Genomic DNA, 12,409 nt, shown 5'->3' on the forward strand with positions numbered 1-12,409 from the left:
CAACATCAGTCCTTCCAATGAACACTCAGGACTGCTTAGCATTCAGTTTTCAATTGGTATTGAATTACCATTCAATTTGTATTGAATTGTATTTACCTGGTAAATGTTAGTTAACAGAAAATCTTCACACTTCAGTTGGAATAGGACTAGAAGCAGGTTTGAGATCTCCCTTGGAGATCTTTCTGTAGCACTATCCAAAGAGTACCTAAGTCCTTCCTATAGGTCTACTAAATTATTTAGTAATGAGATTTACTAAATAATAAGGCACGTGTGTGACAGGAAGGAAGCAACTAAGGGTGATGGTGCTGCTGAACACAATTTTTTTTTTTGCTGGTCTGCTCTGGCTCTGGATTTGTTTTTTCCAGGAATGAAACCTCATGTATGTAGTTTTTCTGGTCACTTTCAGATAATTAGCAAAGCATCTATTTTCTGGGTATTAGTGAAACATCAGAAATGCCACTGTCTCTCTTAACTGAAAATGCAGCTCTCGCTCAGAGCTGCTTCTGGGTGGGAGGCCTGAAGATAGGCTCTTCGTCATGTTACCTTCCTTCTCACTCAAAAGCTGTTTCTGGCCCTTTTGGAAGGGAGGAAATTAGAGAAAAATATCCTGCCTTATCCAGTCGGTGCAACTGTCATTAAGATATTGAGCCTTCAGAGAGAGGTGGAAGTTAATGGCTTTCTTTTAGAAAGTAAACTCTTCAGGGAACCCCAAATGAGAGCCTCTGGCTTGGCTGGTCACTTTTAGTTTCTCCTCTTCTCACAGCTTCTGTCTGAGGGTACTCAGATATTGAGTGTCTGGCTTCAGAGCAGGAAGCCCACTTCTGCAGGGTCAGATGGCCCATGACCTGTCTCTTACAGAGACATGTGGCCTACAGGAAATATACACTTCAGCTTCATCACAGCTATATGTGCCCTTTATTCAGCAATATTCTAAACAGAATTCTAGCAAACCAAACTCAGTAGCATTTTAAAGGTTTGTGTACCATGAACCTGCAGAACAACCCCAGGAATGGAGGGTTGGTACAACCTACCAAAATCTATTGATATAGCCCTACTGATAGAATAAAGGACAAAAACTCACAACCATCTTAATAGAAGCAGATTAAGATCTTACAAGGCAGGTGGATTCTTTACCAGCTGAGTCACCAGGGAAGCCCAGGAATATTGGGCTTCTACTTCTACAGGGAATCTTCCTGGCCCAGGAATTGAACCAGGGTCTCCTGCATTGCAGATGGATTCTTTACCAAACTACCAGGGAAGCCCCAATAGAAGCAGAAGCATCTGACAAAATCCAATATCCTTTCCTGATAAAAACACTCAAACTAGGAAGAGAAGGACAATTTCCTCAACCTGAAGCATCTATGAAGAACTTATTGTTAGCATGACACTCAATGATGAAAAATTAAATGCCTTCCTTATAAATCAGTACCAAGATAAAGATGTCTGTTCTTGCCACTTATATTCAGTATTGTGCTAGAGGTGCTAGCCAGGGCACTTAGAAAAGGAAAAAAGTATTTAGAGTGAAACGGAAAAAGTAAAACTTTCTATTTGCAGATGTGTGATCTTGTATATAGAAAATACAAAAGAATCAAAAGTAAAACACATTTAGTTAGGAAAGGCCACATAAGATCAATAAAAAAAATTTTCACTGCATTTCTATATGCTAGCAATGAATGATCCAAAAATGAAATTAAGAAAACAATTATGTTTAAAAGAATAAAATACTTGGGAAAATATTTAACCAAAGAAATCAAGACTTGTACTACTGAAATCTAAAAAGTAACAACAAAAAAATTAAAGACCTATATAAATCCAAAGACATCCACGTTCATGAGTTGGAAAACTCTACATTGTCAAATTAGTCATAATCTCCAAATTTATTTATAGATTCAACACAATTCCTGTCAAAATTCTAGATGCCTATTTTGAAGAAACTGATAAGCTGACTCTAATATTCACATAGAACTGCAAGGGACCCTCAGTAGCAAAAATGACCTTGAAAAAGAACAAAGTTGGAAGACTCAACATCCCTAATTCAAAAGTTGTATTTCAAAGTACACCATCATTAAAGTGAAAATACTATCCAAAGAATGGAATATTTGCAAATGACTTATCTGGTTAAGGGATTTGTATCAGAATAAGGAATTGAATAATAAAAACAAATAACTGAATCAAAAATTAGGGAAAGTTTCTGAATAAATGTCTCTAAAGATGACCAAATGGCCAAAAGCACATGAAAAGATATTCAACATCATTAGTTCAGTTCAGTTCAGTCACTCAGTCGTGTCCGACTCTGCGACCCCATGAATCACAGCACACCAGGCCTCCCTGTCCATCACCAACTCCTGGGGTTTACCCAAATTCATGTCCATCAAGTCGGTGATGCCATCCAATCATCTCATCCTCTGTCGTCCCCTTCCCCTGCCCCCAGTCCCTCCCAGCAGCAGGGTCTTTTCCAATGAGTCAACCCTTCGCATGAGGTGGCCAAAGTATTGGAATTTCAGCTTCAGCATCAGTCCTTCCAATGAACACTCAGGACTGATCTCCTTTAGGATGGACTGGTTGGATCTCCTTGCAGTCCAAGGGACTCTCAAGTCTTCTCCAACACCACAGTTCAAAAGCATCAATTTTTCAATGCTCAGCTTTCTTCACAGTCCAACTCTCACATCCATACATGACCACTGGAAAAACCATAGCCTTGACCAGATGGACCTTTGTTGGCAAAGTAATAGCTCTACTTTTTAATATGCTATCTAGGTTGGTCACAACTTTCCTTCCAAGGAGTGTCTTTTAATTTCATGGCTGCAATCACCATCTGCAGTGATTTTGGAGCCCAAAAAAATAACATCTGACACTGCTTCCAGTTTCCCCATCTATTTGCCATGAAGTGATGGGACCAGATGCCATGATCTTAGTTTTCCAAATGTTGAGCTTTAATCCAACTTTTTCACTCTCCTCTTTCACTTTCATCAAGAGGCTTTTTAGTTCCTCTTCACTTTCTGCCATAAGGGTGGTGTTATCTGCATATCTGAGGTTACTGATTTTTCTCCTGGCAATCTTGATTCCAGCTTGTGCTTCTTCCAGCCCAGCATTTCTCATGATGTACTCTGCATATAAGTTAAATAAGCAGGGTGACAATATACAGCCTTGACGTACTCCTTTTCCTATTTGGAACCAGTCTGTTGGTCCATGTCCAGTTCTAACTGTTGCTTCCTGGCCTGCATATAGGTTTCTCAAGAGGCAGGTCAGGTGGTCTGGTATTCCCATCTCTTTCAGAATTTTCCACAGTTTATTGTGGTCCACACACTCAAAGGCTTTGGCATAGTCAATAAAGCAGAAATGGATGTTTTTCTGGAACTCTATTGCTTTTTCAATGATCCAGCGGATGTTGGCAATTTGACCTCTGGTTCCTCTGCCTTTTCTAAAACCAGCTTGAACACCTTGAAGTTCATGGTTCACATTATTGCTGAAGCCTGGCTTGGAGAATTTTGAGCATTACTTTACTAGCATGTGAGATAAGTGCAATTGTGCGGTAGTTTGAGCATTCTTTGGCATTGCCTTTCTTTGGGATTGGAATGAAAACTGACCGTTTCCAGTCCTGTGGCCACTGCTGAGTTTTCCAAATTTGCTGGCATATTGATTCACAGCATTCACAGGTAACTCACAGCATTACCTTTCAGGATTTGAAAGAGCTCAACTGGAATTCCATCACCTCCACTAGCTTTGTTTGTAGTGATGCTTTCTAAGGGCCCCTGACTTCACATTCCAGGCAAAATGGTTGTCTGAGGAGGCCTTACAAATAGCTGTGAAAAGAGAAGCAAAAAGCAAAGGAGAAAAGGAAAGATATTCCCATTTGAATGCAGAGTTCCAAAGAATAGCAAGGAGAGGTAAGAAAGCTTCCTCAGTGATCAATGCAAAGAAATACAGGAAAACAACAGAATGGAAAAGACTAGAGATCTCTTCAAGAAAATTAGAGATACCAAGGGAACATTAGTCATTAGGAAAATGCAAATCAAAACCATGAGGTACCACTTCACTCCCAATAGGAAGGCTAGACTCAGAATGTTGGCCAGGATGTGGAGAAATTAGAATTCACAAGATGCTTGCAAGAAAATGCAACGACTTCAGAAAACAGTTGGCAGTTCCTTGAAAAGATTGGGCATATGACCCAGGAATTCACTATGTACATTACCAAAAGCAATGAAAGCTTATGTCCACATAAAAACCTGTACAGTGTTCACGGCAGTAGTATTTATAATCAAAAGTTAAAACAACACAACCATCTATCAAATGAATGAATAAAAATACAGTATATTGATACACTGAAATATTATTCATAAAATGAAGTATTGATACATGCTACAACACAGATGCACCTTGTGTGTGGTTCTATTTATACGGACTGTCCAAAATAGGGAAATCTACAGACAAGTAAGATTAGTGGTTAGGTCTTGGAAGGTGGGGAAAGATAATCACTTCTAATGGATACAAGCATTTTTCCTTTTTTGCAGTGGTGAAGATGCTCTGGAATTATATAATGTGACATCTAAAAGCCACTAATTGTACACTTTAAAGGAGTGAATTTTGTTATATGAATTACCCTAATTAAAAAAAAAAAATCAAAGAAAGCACCCCTCCTGCATTGAGATAGATGAGGGTCAAATCCTGCAAAAGAAATTATTACAAACATCCTCAACCTCTCAGTGAATTCCTTCTTCTGTCTTGCAACAGGTAGCACCTGTGTCTCAACTTCACTGTCTTGATAACCATCAGTGACATACACAGGCTTGAATATGCTAATCCAAGCCAAAGGAAGGGCAGGGCCAGACAGACCTGAGACGGTCACCCAACTCTGAAGGCTGTGCCCTCAGTCACTGTGCACTGTTCACTGACACATGCCCCTCGCTTTTTCTGTGGCTGCTGGAGACTGAAAGATAGCCAGGATAATTAGTCCTTTTCTATGGTCCTGTCCAGCTGAATCTAAGAATCCCAACTTAAGGCTTGACTTGTAGCAGTAATTACAAGGTTCTGGCAAACCAGGCATTCATCATGGTAAGTGCTTCATTTAGTATAGAAAACACAGCATTCAGCAAGGATAGCTCCTTAACATATGAGGGTTTGGCAACAGCAGGATGACGTAAGACACCCGCTCCCATCTCCAGCAGGAGAGGAGTGTAGCCACAGGGGCTGACCACACAGAGGCTACAGGTTGCCAGAGCACATCCCAAAAAGTAGGACTGGGGAAGTCACACAGAAATCTTGCTTCCAAGGACTTGGTCCATTTCATCCTTTCCCTTTTAGTCATTTTCTTTTCACAGGCCGAAATGACAGAACCAGTTACTCACTTCCTCTCGGAACAAGTTCTTTAGCCACTAAATATTCAAATATTTTAAAATAAAACCTTTTGGGGGTAGGATGAGGAGGAGACAGGAGACAGAGGCTATCTTTGGTGAAAACAGATGCTTCATTGAATGGCAAGCCATCATTTTCAATCATCCAGGTGGTGACTGACAAGGTACTGGAAAAAATAGCGCTCGTCCTTTCAACAAAGTTATTACACAACTACCATATAGGACAGGAACGAAGATAAACAATCTCCCCCATGAACCTGCCCACATGCCACGTAATGGTCATGGAGAAAAAACCAAAAATCCCAGTGACTCCTCATTGTTCAATGGTCATGTACTACCATGGAAATTGCTATTAGGTTACAGAGACATTCTGGAGGTTGATGAATTCGTGGGTGAGGGGCTTTTTAAAGTTTTGGCCTTTAAGGTTACTTGAGAAATATGAAATAATTACGCACAGCATGATGATGTGGGTGGGGACGCAGGGAAAGATGCCTATAACTGATGGTAGAATTGGAAAAGTAGGTGTGTGTGTGTGGGGGCGGGGGGGGGGAGGTGGTGCTACAGAGGGCTGCAGATACCAGGCTTGCAGATTTCGTCAAAGGGGAACAAGTTTTGAAGCAAAGATATTTAAAATAACAAAACTGTGTTCTAGCAGAATGAGAAACATTGGAGAATACTAGCCAAGGTGAGTTAGGGGACCAGAAGCCACAAGAAAGTATGATGGAGAGGGGGAAACAACTGATACAAGCTGTGACAATTGAAGGGTGAGGGATTCTGAAGACTGGATCGAAAGGTATGTTTTTAAGGAACAAACAATAAATGATAGGTAGAAATAAAAGTTTCATTTTGAAGTGTATTGATTTTAAAATACCACAAAGATATTCTGGGGGTAGAGTCTGAGCAGAAGACACAGATTTGGAGAACAACCTTTTTGAGTGGTTGAGGTTTACCAGACAGAACTGGGCAAGTACAGGTCAGAATTTTAGAATTACAGTAGTATCCACCCTACTGAAAAAGAAACAGGGTAGCAGGTGAACCAAGTTCAGGGTGCTGCCAAGGTTAAAGAGTTCTTACTGGCAACAGAGTTTCTCAAGAGGAGGCTCTAAGAATCTTTCAGGAGAGCTATTTTAGCGGCATAGCAAAAGTTTTAAGCATTTCTCACAGGGGCACATCTGCACCAAAATCGTCCTGCAACTGGTTAACAAATGCCAACTACTGGATGTGAACAGTAAAGAAGGAAAAGACCAAGGCTCTGCACTTCTCTCTCTGGACTCCCCAGGAAATTCTCCATACACTAACACTATGGGTAAAAGAAGGAAAGAGGAAGGAGAAGTTGCGTTTTTAATCCTCTATTGGCTCAGGGAAGGAGCAGGAATATAAGAGATGGTCCTTAGAGGCTGGTGGAAGGTCAAAAAAGATACCTGAGGTGAACAGGTTAAGGGGATCATGACTACAGATGGAGCAGCCTTAGGAAGACTACCCTTCCTCTGAGTCTGCATGAAATTCTTGAGAAAACCCCTTAAAAGGGCCTGAAATCCTAGCACACTCATGTTCTTACAGGAACAGAGTGATGGTGCCAGGTTACAGTCCTCCTTCCTGTCTAGTAAGATGGATGTGTACTGATAGGGAAACGAATACCATCAGCAAGTTTTGTTTGAAGCTTGATTTCATGTATCTCCCTCCTAAGTTAGTATGTATCCCAAAGTAAAGCTAGAGAAATTGTCGTTGGATTTTATCACACAATTAAGCAGAGCCCAGTAAAGTTTCGTCACAGGCTGTGACCTTACTGTATGCTTGAGATATTCTATAATGATGATATGCAGGAGAAACTGTGTATTTCATCTGGAAAACCCATTAGTTTTCGGTTTTTTATTTCCTCCAGAGTTTCCTGGTGATCTGGGAGAAAGAGTACTTTATAACACAACATCTGGCATAGAGGGAGTAACCACTGTAGTCAAAATTTCTATTTGTTCCCTCTTGCTTAAGATACTGTTCAGTGAAATTTTTGTAGACAGTAGTGGAAAGGAGGCAATGAGAAAAGAAGTGGTAATGTGCCCAGGACAGATACTGAGCAACTGAGAGCAATTAGTCTGGACAACCAATGAACTTTTCTCTTAAAATATTTTCAAGGGTAGGTTTATTTTCAACTGTTTGTTAAAAGTCTATTTGATATGAATTCTATACCTGATGATCTGTACTCAATGACCATTCAAAAACTTCACACAGATGTGATTACAATTGGATAACTTCAATACTGTAGTGATAATAAAACTTAAGAACTGAAGAACACAAATTTCTTCACGAATTTATTATACAAAAAGCCCCCAAAGTATTTGATTTCTCGTATTCTTTCATTATACACAAGAAGCACAGGAATGAAAGGCCTTTTATGGTGACTGTAGTAGCATGAGGGTCCCTTGAATCAAGGTAGTGTACATACTTTTAACAGTGTTCTCAAGGCTGGCCCAGAAAAACCCCATGTTACCTTATCACAATATGGAAAGCAATGTTTTCTTTTTCCACTAAATTATGGTGAAAATGTCACTGTTTTATTTAGCATTATGGTACATAACAGTTAAGTCTCAATTACTAAAAGAACTAAAATAATTCTGAAAGACATCCTCTTTCCCCTTCCAATGATTGAAAGCTGTATTTTTCCTGCCAATCTCAAACAAATCATCAAACTAATCTGTCACGGTCACTTAAAACAAACAATCGAGGTACAAGCTCAGCACATTAGCTGTAACTTGTAGTAAAAGGATATATCAACATGTCTCTCCTCAGTTAAAAATACATAATCCTTTTATTTTATATTGCAATAAAAGAAAGAAACATCACAGACACAGAAGACTAGAAAGGGGAAACTACTTACTTCTGCATGTCTAGTAATTTAAATCTACCTGTACTTTTCCACAGTACGTGAAAGTAGTATTTAACACTTTTTGAAATAAACTTTAATCTTTGGGGACAGACGAAGTAAATAGGACTTAAGAGTAACAGTTCCATTCATTTCCAAGTCTCTGCTTACTGTATGATTAGGTAAAACAAGGCACAATAGCCATTCTTTCACTATGTCCCAACACTGATCATGTGCCTTGATAAAACGGCTGACTGGGTAAGCTGACGACGACAAGAAGGGAAGACTCTGGATTGTCTATTTAACTGTGATCGATAGGAGGTGATAAAAAAGTTAAGTGCACTTTCACATGCTTTCCGCTTATAATAAACAACAAACTTCTTATCTTTCTTGCAAAGGGTTTGACTATCATTTCTTTTGGCCAAATGCACTTTTCCCCAATAAACTTAAAACAACAACAACAAATCCCTGTCCTTCCATATACTAAGAAGGAGCATTAGCTACTGAAACAGTTCATTGCAAGACACATGAAGACAACATACTGTGGCATGAGTTGTTTTTAATTTGTTGTGCTGTTACTAAAGTAAAGTTCTGAGGGCTGCAGTTAAACATTCCAAGTTCTCCCTTCCATCTTTATTGATTTTAAGATTTTTGCACAGAAAACTCTTTGGGGACTAGAACAGCAGCAATTGCATCACACTGTTTTCAAACTTCAAGTTTCAAAAGCAAATTGTTTAAAAAAAATACAGCTCCTGATTTGAGTTAAGATACAGGGACGAAAAAAATAGCACATACTTGAAGGTTACATGGTCTACAAATGGTGGCAATATTTTCCTTGGGAGGGTAGTTTGTTGGTATATATTTTTAAATATGCAAAAAGGCTCAACCTCAAGCAGTAATAAACACAAGCAAAAGTGATTTAACCCTTAAAATAAATATTCAGAAAAACCTCTCTGTACATACAAGTGAAAGAATAAGTAACACTTTCACGCAAAAAAAAAAAAAAAAAATAATAATAATAATAAAGGATTTGTTCATATAGTAGCTGAAATCTGCTGTTCCAGCCCATATATCCCCAATAAAGAAGGGAGGCACAGACATAGGTGACTACTGTGGTTCACTATTTAACAGCCTTTTTGTACTGGGACACTATCACCACCAATTTTATCCCTCTTGTTATACTTAATTAAAATTTTAAATTTCTTTTTCTTTTTTTTCTTTTTCTTCCCATTTTTTATTTTTTTTTACAGCATGCCAAATCCTTTGGCATAAGTGATGGCCTTCAACAATCTCTCTTTAAGTTTTTCTTTGCTTGAATATTCCGGAAGTAAAAGGACATTAAAGCAAGTATGAGATGTAGGTAACCTATATAGAGAGAAAGGGGAAAAACAGGAAAATAAGTCATGGGAAATATGCTCAGTACTAAAAGATCCTACTTTAGATGGTACATACGCTGAGATGGTTTGCAAAGCACACTACACATTAATGCAAGTCATAAAGATAAACTTTATGATTCTGCCATACAGCTACTAAACAGCAGTTTGTCTTTACCTCATAAATTACTCAGAGCTAATAACGATGATGGTTGATGATAACATATTACATCCACGAAGTTATTACCACATACCAAATACTGTCTTAATAGCTTCTTAATCCTGAGAGCTCATTTAACTAAATTTTCTCACAATAACCCTACAGACTGTCAGTTTCCCCACTGTAGAGTTGAAATCACTGAATAGTAACATTAAGTGGAGACAATACTCAGATCTCAGTTTCAAAATTTCAGTCTGGGCCTTGCTTATTTGAAATACACCCGGATGACTATGTAATTGATTTGATAATAAATAAATTTACATTAATATCAAACAATATAGATAATACTAAATAATATTAAATAATGTAGAATACTAGAAGAAATGTTTCTATACATTTAAATTATTAAATATACTACTGCTCACATATGGCCACTACACACCAAATGTTAACTTGCACAATAGAGGAAACACGATTAATATAAGGACACCGAAATTGGTGGTTCTAGCATAATCTAGGGCTGAACAATATTGTGAACTTCAACTTGACTATTCTAAATAGATGACATAATGTGGCTTTCAATTAAAAAATTCTCAATCAAAAACTTTAAAAATCATACCAATTTGTAAAATTTCAAATCAAGTGAACTCTGTAATTTTTAACCTGCCCACTGTTTAAAATTTTTCTTGAACATTAACAGCAAAGTACTGGCTAAACTAACATTTTATGTGATTTGGAAATTTCTATTAAAAACTGCAAATGTGCTCAGAAGTTTCTGGATAGATCACACATGTGTAATAATATGGAAGCCAAGGTTTTCAGTATATAGTCACAATTTAATAATTACCTTTCTGTGTCTGGACCATTTTTCGCTATTATCATCTTCAATTTTCCTAGTCCGCCCACAGGTGCCCTGTCTGTGCCTGTTGTAAACTGCAAGAAGAGTCTTTTCTGCTCATCTGTAAATGAATGAACAATTTCCCAGAACTCCCTGAGAAAAGATAAAATACCAATTTCAGTTTGGCATTCATTATTGCTAGCACTAATTTAAGTTTGTGATTTGCATTAAAACCATAATAGGAGATAATTTGGAGGTCAATATCAAGGGCCTGAAGGTTCTTTTCTGGGGATCTAGGACCTAGGACTTCCACTCATGCAAATTTAAGAAAACTATTTTCAAAAATATAAAAGCTTCTGTTCATCGCTACATTATCTGCAACAGTAAAAACTGGCAACAACAAAAGGAAACAATTACATCAACTGTAAATATATAGTTAGTAAGAAACAAAAGACATAAGGCAAAACCAAAATCCTGTGTACTGAAGATGACAGCTATGTCCTTTGTCCACTCATGCCTTATGCAACTTCAAGGGGAGAAGATCAGATACAGTGTAGGAACAAAAGGAAATACCTAAAAATACTCATACAAAAATACACAATTTTTATATAAACTAGAATACTTTTATCAATAGTATGTGTGCTGTGGAAGGGGAATTGGGGGTTATTCTGATATATGTATCATATGCAATTATACTGAGAATAATTTAATCCCTGGCATTCCTAAAACCTATGTGATAGAAGTCAACATTATAATGATGCTTGTTAAATTTACTCTAAAAACAAAATGCAAGTTCATTAAGAGCAATCTTGAAAAAGAGCAATTGAAATCTACACTTTCAATAATAAAGTATCCATAAATTTAACACATACAATTTCAGGTATACATACGCATATATCCATCCTTTCTCAGATTCTTTTCTCATGATACTATGAAATACTGAGTGGAGTGCCCTGTGTCATATGGTAGGTCCCTGTTGATTCTCTCTTTAATACACAGCATGTGTATGTTAACCCCAAATTCCTGAATTATCCCTTCCCCACCTTTCCCCTTTGGTAACCATTAAGCTTGTTTCAGTTGGTATGTTTCTGTTTGGTAAATAAGTTCATTTGTATCATTTTCTTTTTTAGATTCCATATATAAATGATATATGATGTATCTTTCTCTGATTTACTTAAGTGTGACCATCTCCAGGTCCATCCATGTTGCTGCAGATGACATCATTGCATCCTTTTTATGGCTGAATAATATTCGTGTGTGTGTGTGTGTGTGTGTGTGTGTGTGTGTGTGTGTGTGTGCATCCTTTTTATGGTTGAATAATATTCGTGTGTGTGTGTGTGTATCTTCTTTATCCATTTCCTTTCTCAATGGACATTTCTTGGCTATTGTAAACAGTGCTGCCAAGAATACTGTGGTACACACATCCTCTTGAATTACGGTTATCTCTGGGTATGTGCCCAGGAGTGTGACTGCTGGATCATATGGCAGCTCTACTTTTAGTCTGTAAGGAACCTCCATGCTGTCCTCCACAGGGGCTGTAACTATTTACATTCCTATTAGCAGTGTAGGAGAGTTCCTTTTTCTCCACATACTCTCCTAGCGTTTGTCTTTTGTAGATTTTTTGACGATTGCCATTCTAATCTGTGTGATGTGATACCTCATTGTGGTTCCGATTTGCACTTCTCTAAAAATTAGTGATGTTGACTAAAAGTCATGTGATTTTTGCCCATCTGTATGTCTTCTTTGGAGAAATGTCTATTCAGGTTCTGTCCATTTTCTGATTAAGCTGCTTTTTTGACATTGAGCTGCATGAGCTGTTTGGATATTCTG

General features: G+C 37.9%; 1 protein-coding gene across 5 annotated transcripts in view; it reads right to left on the reverse strand.

Annotated features, from left to right (window-relative positions):
* Positions 1 to 8,750: 8,750 nt before the first annotated feature.
* Positions 8,751 to 12,409, reverse strand: part of UBE3A (ubiquitin protein ligase E3A) — a 90,539-nt gene continuing 86,880 nt past the window's right edge. For all 5 annotated transcript variants that reach the window (XM_061158546.1, XM_061158547.1, XM_061158550.1 and 2 more), the window contains 2 exons: positions 10,589 to 10,732; positions 8,751 to 9,573 (listed from right to left, as the gene is read on the reverse strand). In XM_061158546.1, coding sequence (XP_061014529.1) covers positions 9,453 to 9,573; positions 10,589 to 10,732 — 265 coding nt within the window. In that variant the 3' untranslated portion in view covers positions 8,751 to 9,452. The remainder of the gene's footprint in view (positions 9,574 to 10,588; positions 10,733 to 12,409) is intronic.

This window comes from Dama dama, chromosome 13 (assembly GCF_033118175.1).
Source record: "Dama dama isolate Ldn47 chromosome 13, ASM3311817v1, whole genome shotgun sequence".
NCBI lineage: Eukaryota > Metazoa > Chordata > Mammalia > Artiodactyla > Cervidae > Dama > Dama dama.